Raw genomic sequence first — 12,210 nt, forward strand, 5'->3', positions numbered from 1 at the left:
CCCAGCTCTCTGTCAACCAACATTAAAATATTGGCGTTGCGCCTGTACGGTGGGTTGCTAGAGTTGGTGCATCCCAATCAGACGGGATTTATGCCTGGCAGATGTACCACTTTCAACCGTAGGCATTTATTTACATACCTACAGATCAGTGGCGTGGGGTGAGGCAGGTAAGGCACAGCCTTTCCTGTCATACTAGCATATATGCCGACATTTTGAATTTATAAAGCATGTAAAAAATACAAAGATTATATTTAAAAAATTCTTATTTCTATTATTCTAATAATTTTTACAGTCAAAACTCGAGAGTAAAAAGTCAATGGTAGGTGAGGCAGTGCCTCACCTGGCTACCTTTTCTGCACATCTCTTATCAAAATTCAGCAAATCTCCAGCAGTGTATACTGCTGCACATGTGAATAATGCCGGCATGTACCCCATGGCCCATATATTGTGTGCATTTCTGACTCTGGTACTTGCCAGGGACTCTTGAGCCATTTACCTGAACGCACGTCCCTGCTACAGATGGATGATGCGGTTGTCCCTAGATGCAGCCCGTGCATTCAACTGTGGAATGGACATATCTCTAGGAATTCCTAAAAAGGTTTGGGTTTAGTCCCACCTTGTTGGCATGGGTGAAATTATTAAACTCTTGTCTAGCGGCTAGAATCAATGTTAACTGCTTTGTCACTGATGCTTTTCCCTTGTTTAGAGGAACTAGACAGGGGTGCCCCTGTCCCCTCTCCTCTTTGCGCTTGCGATAGAGCCTTTGGCTTTTAAAATTAGAGGCTCCACCGCTATAAAGGGCATTCAGGTTGCGGGACGTGAAGAAAAAATCTGTTTATACAGTATGCGGATTACATGATCCTCTATCTGTCAGATATGTTAATTTCCCTCCCTGCCCTATTGGATCTGGTTAAGGAGTTTGGTTTTTATTCGGGTATTGGCATTAACTGGGATAAGTCCATGGTGTTCCCATTGATTTCTTCTACTCCTCAGCCCTCTACATATGACTTTCCCCTGAGATGGTGTACCCAGTTTAAATGTCTCGGTATACAGATATCACCCAGCCCTTCAGATTTGGTAACTCTAAATCTGACTCCCCCCAAATTGAAAGACTGAGGGTCAAGACTCGTGTCTGGCTTAAACTTCCACTGTCAGTCAAGGGTTGAGTCAATCTTAAAATGATTGTACAGCCAAAGTTTTTTCGTATATACTTCAAAACTCCCTGTCCTACATCACAATCATTTTAAAACTATTTCCCTATATATTGCTTCTACCTGGCTACTCAATTAGCTGATTGGGTTACCCCTGGGGAATATGTCAATCTTCCTGTAGCTTTATTAAGCCAGATTAATTTTTCTCCAATTCAATTTCTTTTGGCAAGTACTTCACTTTCCCACTTAGTTTCTTTGCTACAACAAGCTTGGAGAGTGTGGACTGAGGTTGGGAAACTGATGGGTAATTGTACTGTAGACCACTGTTCCCCATTATGAAATCTTAATTTTCCTGAACTTCACAAATTAAAGGGTAGCTCGGGTTGGTATGCCTTGGGGATATCTTCAATAGGACAACTTTATCAAGAAGAGGTCCTTCATAACTCTCATGTATGCTTGGTCTGGAGCATTGCATGTAGCCTTTTATATATTTGTTTTATCTCTTTTATTCTGTTGTGGTGTCACAAGTAGAATTCTCCATTGACCTGGAAGTGTTCGTCCCCTGAATTTTCAGCCCAGTAGCACCCATTTTCACTATTCGGATGGCTTATAGACCATGTCTAGCTCAACACCATATGGTTTATCTGGTAAAAAAATTCAATATGATTTTTTTTTTTTTTCCATCTCCAATTTTTTCATACGTTACCATCAACATGCACTGGGAATGGTAAAGTGTGCCGAGTACTGAAGTGTTGACATTGACATAATAAAAAAATACTGTTGACTTTTTGCTTGGGCCAACTGGTTTTCAGCGTCAACCTTTTAGGGTCAACCTAGACATTGTTGACCTAATATACAGTACCACACCCCCCACTTTCCTAGAACTCAGACCACAGTTGCATATATTGTATTGTATGTTGTAGTGTCCTGGTCTCCTCCCACTGCCACCATTCTTCTTTGAAAAAAAATATCTGCATTCATATTACAGTCTTTATGTAGCTGTATGTTACAAATGTTATTTCTTTGCTTGAAAACAGCAGCAACCGAACTAATATTATAATGGCAGGTTGCTGTGGCAACCCTCACAGACTTCTCAAATGCCTGCGTAATTATCAACCTTTATTGCAAGGGATTATTGCTTAATTAGAAGCATTCTGTGAGCAACGTCTGAGGTTGTATTTTCAGGGCTATGCCTAGCTACTGTACAGCAAATTCTCTTACAGACAATAAAAAGCCCTCTTGCTTGGAGCCTTCAGGTCTTACACCTCCAATGGTTGTGTCCCATAGTACAATTGGTTGCTTATCATTTTGGGCAGTCCAAGCCTCTCTAAAACACCTTTGTAGAATACAGCGTTAAGGGCCTAATTAAGTATGGATCGCAAAATCTTTCTTTAATAGGCAAAACCATGTGCACTGCGGGTGGGGCAAATGTAACGTGCAGGGAGATTTAGGTGAGGTATGAACTATATAGAGGGTGGTATATTAAGCAAAGTGTCCATCATCGCAGATGATCCTAAATTGATTATAGTGATTAAAACCGGTTAGGATGTATCCATGCGACAGCAGGACTTAAACTGAAGGAGTGGGCAGTTAAATGGAAAATGTTTCAATGTTGCTAAATGTAAAGCTGGCCATGCACCAGGACGACCTGCATACAACCTGATCGTATGCAGGTCATGGAGAAGTCGAACAAGCTATCGTATGTGCTTACAACTGTAATGAGAGCCGACGGATGAGACTTGCAGCACTTCTCATCTGAGGGCCGACCTCACAACCCACGGGACCATGCAATCATACTGTGCACACAATCTGTTGCACAACACTTGAACGTTCGGGTCCAATGTTGTTCTGGTGTATGGGGGTCTTAAGATTATATTAAACAGTGCACTAGTTACAATCTTGATGGGGTAGAGTTAGGAACAGCGGAAATAGAAAAGGACCTAGGAGTACAAATTGATTATAAACTTGGGTGCATTACTCAATGCCAAGCGGCAGAAAATAAGGCCAACAAGAAACTAGCATGTATTAAAAAAAAAAAAAAGGGGGGGGGGGGGTACAGGATGAAGGGATGACACTGTAATTGTGCCACTTTTTAAGACACTAGTTTGGCCTTCTCTTAAGTTCACAGTACAATTCTGGGCCCCACACTTCAAAAAAGACATTGAACTGGAACAGGTTCAGTGAAGGCTAACTAAATGAATTAAAGGCATGGAGAACATGTGTTCTGAAGAAAGATTAGACAAACTAGGAATCTTTACACTTGAAAAAAGATGTTTAAGAGGAGATCAGCTTAATTAGTTCCTTATGTTGCCCCTTAATATATTAACAATCAGGCACCCTCTTTACCAAGACAAGAGGGAATTTATTTAAACTAGAGGAGATGAGGTTTCATACCGTTAGATGGAAGGGGTTCTTTATGGTAAGGGCAGTAAAGGTGTGGGACTCACTGCCTGTGGAGGTGGTGGCAAATACATTAAAAACCTTTAAGACAATGTTGGATAAGTAGTTGATGGATCATAACATTCAGGAATATAAGCAGCGAGTTGTGGTCTGGGGGGGTTAAATGAGGCCATATCCAACAAGCTAGTTAAGCCGACGATTAAATCAAAATGTATAATCCTGGGGGAGGATATCGCTTCTATGACTTATTCCAAAGAGTCTAGTTAAAACAGATTGAACTTGATGGACAGATGTCTTTATTCAACCTTACCTACTATGTTACTATGGGGGTTATTTTGGTTCACTCTTTCTGACAAAAATCCTTCTTAGATGGATAAAACAATGTGCACTGCAGGTGGGGCAGATGTTGCTTGTGCAGAGAGAACTAGATTTGGGTGGGGTTTTACTTCAAAGTGAGATCTATATTACAGTGTAAAAATAAAGCAGCCAGTATTTTCCCTGCACAGAAACAAAATAACTCACCCAAATCTAATTCTCTCTGCACATTTTACATCTGCCCCCCCTGCAGTGCACATGGTTTTGTCCATCTAAGAAGGATTTTGTCAGAGTGAACCAAAATAACCCCCTATGTATGTTCAAACTGAAATCTAGACTGCAGTGTAGAAATAAAGCAGCCAGTATTTACCCTGCACATAAACCTTATAACTTACCCAAATCTAACTCTACATGTTGCATTGCCCCACCTGCTATGCACATAGTTTTATCCATTAGAGAAACCTTTTGATTTTGCAATCCATGTTGTTTGATTATTGACACCAGTTATGGGTCACTGGAATTACATTTAGACACATCTCCATTGGACTTTTTATACGCAGGGCCGTGCATCAGGTCCGATGTCAATCACATGCAATTTGTGTGCTTATCATTCAATTTATCACTGCAATCGCATAAAAAATGACCAAATCGCATGTGAATCGCCCTAGAGTATGGCAACCTTTTTAAAGGTATTGTTTCCTGATTTGTTAAATATTTGCCCCCAAAATTACAGTTGTGAGTCCGTTTTCTGCATTGTGCTTTTATTGCTGGTGTAAGGTATGATAACAAATTTAAAGGCTGGATTATTTATGTTTTTATTTGTAATTGCTTTTGTATCCTGCTTTTTAGTCATAGGATAGCATTACATAAGTAATTTTATATAAATAATAAAATGTTCTGGGAGAGCAATCCTAATGAGGCCTGGGCTGACTGCACTAATGGGTCTCTACTGTTCCTGCTATTGGTGCTGCCAGACCTGGACCTACATAAAGATGGTTACTTAATAGCAACCTTGCTAAAACTTGCTTGTAGCAAATGGCAGCAGGCTGCTGGGCAATAAAAATATATTGTAAAGCAATTTAAATATTTTTCGCATCTCAAGCATGGTTTAAGTTCCCTGTTCTGGTTTGCACTTTTGTAGAGGCCTTCTCAGTCCCTGTATTTCAAAGTGGCCCTGACAAAAACGGCTTCCACTTGGGTGCCAGAAGAAACCTTGAACAGGTGTTTGGAAAGCGAAGAAAGCTTTGGTTAATTCCAGTTTTTACAAGGTAGGCTGCAAGTTTATGTTCTTGATTTATATCTACTACATTATATTTTATAAAGGCCATGTTCTCGCTTGCTATAGCTTTCCAAAGTCCATTTTCTCATTACCCCTTCTAATACATACCTGTCCTTCTTCTTTTTTTTAATGAACGTATAATCTTTTTTTCAAGTATGGGGGATGGACTTTCATTTCCAATGAGAAGAGTTTGTGAATCACAAAACCCACTTCTAGCCGTAGAGAATCAGTGGGAAGAGGATGGGACAGACGAGGAGAATTCCGGTAAGCATTAGTAGAGGTGCTCAATGGGGTCGATCCTATTTGACCCGAAGGGTGCGGATGATTAGCGAGTTGCGAATCGTCACAACACCAGGCGCACTTCACAGCGGGCCGAATTTGCTGAAAAGTGCTCGCATCTCCACAGGGGTGCTAGCAATTTTCAGCTAATTCGGCCCTGCGAAGGGTGCGAGTTAGGCTTAATTTGGGTGTCGTTTTCAGCATTAAAATGGCATCAGAATGGCAACTCACACCCTTCGGGTGTAATGGGATCGAACCCAATGTGTGTTGCTGGGACTTTTGTGGCAACATACAAGTCATTCATTGAAATTTACTAAGATGAGCGTTTTATTTCACATTGGATGTTGCCATGGGCAATCAGAATATACTTTTTATATATTTAGCACCTTCTAGAAGATAATAGATAGCATCTGATTGCTAATAGCAACATCCCATGTGACTAAGAACTCACATCTTAGTAAATGTTTCCCATTATGCTAAAATAATGCTGCTTTCTTGTACAGCTGTAGAACTTGTGTACTTATTTTGCTGGCAATAGTCCAGATAAAATATTATCTATGCTCCTATAGTAGAACTTATACTGTAATATGTAACCGTTTGTCACTGTCAGCGACATGAATGTTTAACTAGCAGATCAGGTGGACAGCGTATTGTTGGTAATATCAGTCTTTTGCATTTCAGCTTCTTATGGAACCTCACACGTAGCCATAGAAATGGACAAATAATCATGTGTCAATCAAAAGCTGAGCAATTCTAGGTAAGGTGAGTCTGACCTTTTAAATATGTTATGTTAGATCATTGGTTAATAATTTATCATTTTTAAATTTTTATATTTCAAGTAATATAAATATTTCCTTTTAAAAATTGTGGGGCAGATGTATTCAGCTTTAAAAAGCAAAAAAAAGGGAGGGTGATAAACGTCCAGCCAATCCGCGCCTTAAGGTGCCCTTACACGGTATCGCACCCGTTCTGTGCGGGATCGCATCGTATGCGATCAGAAGGCAGTACAAAAAGTGTGTGCAACACATACTTTTTGTACTTGTACTGTCCGATGCGATGCCCGCAGGAACGCGCATCGCACGGTGAAAACACACCTTAACACATAGGATATGTTTGAAACATGGTAGTTGGGAGCTGATTGGCTGGACTTTTATCACTCTTTATCATCCTCGCGTTTATCTCTTTTTTTTAAGGCTTAATACATGATCTGCCCCTGTGTGCTTTATTTGGCACCTGATTTGATCGATGTCTGCAGAGCAGTGTTTCCCATTGTCTTTACAGCCCATCCCATTGACAGAGAGATTATGGTAAAGAGAATGACACAAGAGCATATTTCCCCTCCGTTCCTACTTATCCTATTGTATTTCGTTCGTCCACCCACCTATTTTTAGTATGTTAACTCTTAGCTGGGCCCTCCTTCCTCACGTACTCACCCTACCTCATTACCTCACTTGTCCTCCTGTCCTGTTCTTCCCTTCCTCTACTTCATCTTCAGTCTCCTTGACAATTTTGACACCTACTTCTGAACTGATGCTGATTTTAGTTCGACCAGCTATACCCCTATTTATACTATATCTTTCAACACACCCTGTACGTTACCTTGTAATTTGTTTTTTTTGTTTGCTATGTACGGCGCTGCGGACACTTTGCGGCGCCTTATAAATAAACGTACTACTACTACTACTGTGACAAATTGGGAGTGTTTAGCTAATAAGCCCCTGGAAAGTCATGCATTTGAGGGAGAAAATGTCTGTTTAGCTGCTGGTTGGTTTCTCTGTGCCTCTCCCTGCATTTTAGCAGCCTGATTGATCAATTCAGAACACATGCAAATGCCTTTATTTTATTGCTGCTACAGGCCATTTGTTAGTATAACCAAGGTCAGATAATGGTACTTGCTTAGTAAATATCCTACTATGCAAAAGCTACAGTATGACCAGAAATCCACCGTATCTACTGTAGTGTCACCAGATCTACTGCTGCTGTGCATTTGCTGGTGTTGCTGTGGTGGTCCAGTTTGTCCAAATTTATATATTTATAAATAAATATATTTGTGTCTGTATAGAAGGGTTTGTTTGCTTAGATGCAAATGAAAGACAAAATGGCTTTGTGGCTCTTGAAACAATGATCAATTATTAATATTAACATGTAACTTTCAATTAACCTCTAAAAAATAGCAAAGACAATGAAAATACATCGATTATCGCATAACAAATGGTGGCTAAACATTTGTCCACAATTGGACTGGATTATAGATCCACCCTTTTGTATAAGGCAAAAAGGATTGAACCTCTTTGATTCCTAAATGGCAAGTGACACATCAAGCGATTAGGACACAATCTGGTTCATCGAAGATTCAGTTAGTTTATTCGAATAAGTAATTTGTGGGGGTCTTGGCTCTGGCCCCCAGCATCATGTGGTTAGTGTACAGTAGTGATCCGAGCATCAGAAAGAAAATATATACCCAGATCAGATGGCGGCTCCTTTTGTATATGCTTTTCGTAGTGAGCAGATGTTGGTTATTAATTGGTCGTGCGACTACCAATGAATACCAAGTGTAATATGACACCAAGCCTGTCACTGCTTGGCTGCCAAGTTCGGATGGATTTGGGCAAACCAGTGAAGTATGTTAGTAGGAATCAGACGAGTGTTGTCTACAAATGAGAGACCAAGGGTTATTTTGTGGAGCTGAGTGAGAGGGAAACTGTACTGTACTTCTGCTTCTCACCGTACATTTAGTGCTCTTATTGTTACAGCATTACAACATCTTGCTAAGGGAGTGAGAGAGTACACAGGTAGGCAATATAACAGTACCAGACGAGATGCTTGTTTATCTTCTGCTGTTGATTATCTGCAAAACATCGAATAATCGATAAGAGAGATGACTGAACCCATAGTTGCAGTTGGCTGGCAAAAAAAAAGTGGAAAATAACTGAGTGGAAGAGCTACGTCAGGAGGTGATATCACAGAATTAGAGGCTGTGGTTAGTTACCTCTGATTTACCTCTGATTGTGCTGATTGATAAATGCAATATTGTTATAAAAAGGTGGCATGGAAATAGTGCTGCGTTTTCCACATAGGGGATTCAATTGATAATCATTGGGCTATTTAACCTAACCTGGAAACAATCTTTGAAGTTGGGTATGATAACCTGTTTAATCATACATTGATTAATTGCCAGACTCCATTGCAAACATGTAACAATATTTGACCTTGCATCCTTCATAGAATTAAACCCTTTGTAGCTAAGTTCATGAGATAGATCACAGTTTGGCAATGGCATTTTGTGGTTTTAGGGTTAGCATACAGGCTGCGCCTGCGAGCACTGTATGCGGTTACCCCCCCACCCCCTTTCAGGAGCAAATTTCCCTGGTTCTTAGCAATGTGAGCAGCGGGGACTGTATTGATAGTTCCCGGTGAGAAATGGGCAGACCAGAGCGGCCGACTCAGCAGGTGTGCGGGATCTGCGAGGACTGGGTCCGAGTGCGAGCTGCCAGGGGCCATGGTGCAGGGACATGTTTTGCCATTGTGGCTTAATCAATCCAGAGCCATGTCCTTGTGTCTGCCAACAATAAACATCCGAAAACTCTGCAATGAAACCCTTACGAAGCAGATTTGTATTTATCGTGCCTTTTTACAGGGTTATGGTGTTTTACACAATCCAGTGTGACTTTTGCTTATGCTTGCAATCATTGATCTGCACAAATAGAAATCTTCTCATAAGTCTTAAGCATTCTATAGAGGAGGCGATTTCCCTAATCCGATCGATGGCTGCAGAACACCGTTTCCATTGATCGGCAATCCATCAGGAAAATGGGACAAATGCTTCACATTAAAAATCCTCAATTTGCTGATCCCGACCCTTTTAGGCTCAAATCAGGGAATTGAGATTTTTCAACATGTTGAGTATCATGGGTCATCAGGGGTTCAGAAAATTGCATCAATCATCCGCAGAGGTATGGGAGCCTTTAAGCCCCTAGTAGACTGGAGATATTTATTTATATATTGCTCCATCGTCTATCTTGTCCCATCCATTTTCCCCTGAAAAGTTTTCCAGGCCCTAACCCCCTCCCCGCAGCCTAAAGGTGGCCATACATCTACAGATCGATTGGGCTGGTTGGAACAAAAACCTGGTAGTATCTGAATGACCGTTTGGCAGTTTTCCAGCAATTCAAAGCAAATGGTCAACTGTCATTTGCTTTCATCCATTACCAGGATTTTGTTCCAACCAGCCCAATCTGACAATCGATCTGTAGATATATGGCTGGCTTAACCCTAACCTTCTCCTCCCCACAGCCTAACTCGAAGTCCCGCCATTAGTGCCTAAACCAAACTCTCTCTTCCCAGACTTGACCCTAACCTGCATACTCCTCTATAGGGATGCTGCCAGTATTCTGGAGAGGGGCATCCTGATATTTTCCATGTTCCGGTGACAGTGTTTTGACTGGCCAGTCTCAATAACAGCTGAAAACCTAGAGTAATTAAAAAATAATAATTAAGGAACACCCTATATGCGAAAAAACTATTAATCTGGTAAGAGTAATATAGTTTTACTGTCACAAATAAAAATATTTTAAAAAATGCACAAAGCGGACATTTAAGGCATTTCTTTTAACTACAAACAAATAAAGCAATCTGGTAAGAGTAATATAGTTTTACTGTCACAAATAAAAATATTTGGTACTTATGTAATATCTGGGCTCCTGTTTTTCTTATGAGACCGCGTCCCCTCGCGGGGCTCGCTGCGCTCACCACGCTTCGGGCACGGTGGCTCGCTGCGCTCGCCACACTATGTAAAATCAACTCCATGCGTAGTTGGATAGTAGGGGTATGAAAAAATGGGGTGCATTTAACATGGGAGCCCAGATAATACATAAGTACCAAATATTTTAAAAAATGCACAAAGCGGACATTTAAGGCATTTCTTTTAACTACAAACAAATAAAGCAAACAAAAAATTGATTTGGGGTTAATTTTAAGCAAATTAAAGTAGAAAATGAAACTTTATTTACATAGCTTAATTAATTTTAGTGTGCAAATGTTTATGGTGGGGTTATTTGATTATTTTTTTTTAACAGACCATTATGAAATATAATTATTGTACTAATTAAGCTAAAAAACTTAGAGTTAGGTTTCCACTGAGGAAAGTACTGACTTTTTAAAAAAAATGTACTTTCTTTTATTTTATTGCAGCGTAAAAATAAAATCCAATACAGACATTTAGTCCTGACATTTTTACCATGAAATTGTAATTTCCTGATTTCTCCATAATCTGGGGGCTGCAAGGAAAAAAAAAATTCCTGTTTAAATTAACATTGTTGAATTTCTCCTGGTCAGTTGAATAGGAAATACTGAACTGCTGTAAGGAAAACACTGCGCCACTGGGTTTTTCAAAATTACATCCACCATTAAATATTATTTTCTTCAAGTTATCTTTTATTTTGTCCAGCCTTCCATATGTGAGTTACGTTTATTTTGTCCCATGAACCATTTCTAACATAAAGTATATTACTTGCAGGACAGAAACTATGGCATTAGCCCTAGTTTTATTGGCAATCTCCCAAATATGTGCGTTTCTTGACCATTTTATTTTGTCATATTCTCTATTGCTCTTTCTTTATAAAGAACTTGACAGTGGCTCAGCATTACAAAAAAAAAGGCGGTACTTGTTTCCTAGCACGGCCACAATCGCGGGCATCGTGTGTCATTTTTAGTGGTATACGACGCGACGCCCCCGATTTTCCCATTGAAATGCATTGAAAATAGTCAAAATCGCGTCGGTCGCGTCGTATGCGGCTAAAAAAGCCTTAAATGGTCCAGACGCGATGCCCACGATTTCCCCATAGGAAACAATGTTAAATGGCTCAATGTACCCGCGATGCCCCCGATTTCTCATAGGGAACAATGTTAAATACCTCAATTTCACCAAATCATCATAGGGAACAATGGTAAATGGGCCAGAAAGCACCAAAAACACCCCAGAACAGTGAAATGTCCCCCCAAAAGTACTTTACGCCACCCCACGATCAACGCGAACCCGAAGCGTGGCGAGCGCAGCGAGCCCGCGAGGGGCAGCGGTACGCGTCCTCCGACCTTTTCATACCCCCACTATCCACGTGGCCGAAGCGTGGCGAGGGGACGAGGATACCTTCACCGGTAAACGCGTCCCTTCGCGGGCTTCACAGGTATCCGCGTCCCCTCGCGGGGCTCGCCACGCTTCGGGCTCGGTGGCTCGCTGCGCTCGCCACACTATTCAATTCTCAACTCCACGCCGACATGGATAGTGGGGGTATGAAAAGGTCGGAGGACGCATACCGCCGCCCCTCGCGGGCTCGCTGCGCTCGCCACGCTTCGGGTTCGCGTTGATCGTGGGGTGGCGTAAAATACTTTTGGGGGGACATTTCACTGTTCAGGGGTGTTTTGGGGGGGGTTTATGGCCCATTTAACATTGTTCCCTATGATGATTTGGGTAAATTGACCCATTTAACATTGTTTCCTATGGGAAATCGGGGGCATCGCGGCTAAATTGAGGCATTTAACATTGTTCCCTATGGGGAAATCGCGGGCATCGCGTCGCGACCATCGCACCCGATTTTTTACTGCTTGCGATGCCCCCAATTTTTCCTCACGATGCCCACGATCATGATCGTTGTGGCCGTGCTAGGAAACAAGTACCAAAAAGGCCAACTTTTTTTTATTTATTGTAAAATTTTCTCATTACAAGAGTTTTTTTTTTTTTTTTAAATAACACATAAAATTTGCTTTAATTGATCTTCATGAAGCTCATGA

At 41.0% G+C, this 12,210-nt stretch overlaps 1 protein-coding gene across 2 annotated transcripts in view; it reads left to right on the forward strand.

Annotated features, from left to right (window-relative positions):
• Positions 1-12,210, forward strand: part of ZDHHC15 (zDHHC palmitoyltransferase 15) — a 42,070-nt gene that overhangs the window by 20,157 nt on the left and 9,703 nt on the right. Inside the window, exons 9-11 of one of the 2 annotated variants that reach the window (XM_083159245.1) lie at positions 5,008-5,134; positions 5,300-5,409; positions 6,106-6,186. In XM_083159245.1, coding sequence (XP_083015371.1) covers positions 5,008-5,134; positions 5,300-5,409; positions 6,106-6,149 — 281 coding nt within the window. In that variant the 3' untranslated portion in view covers positions 6,150-6,186. The remainder of the gene's footprint in view (positions 1-5,007; positions 5,135-5,299; positions 5,410-6,105; positions 6,187-12,210) is intronic. The other variant, XM_083159246.1, reaches the window with a different exon arrangement.

Source organism: Crinia signifera, chromosome 9, assembly GCF_055691185.1.
Source record: "Crinia signifera chromosome 9, ASM5569118v1, whole genome shotgun sequence".
In the NCBI taxonomy this organism is placed as follows: Eukaryota; Metazoa; Chordata; class Amphibia; order Anura; family Myobatrachidae; genus Crinia; species Crinia signifera.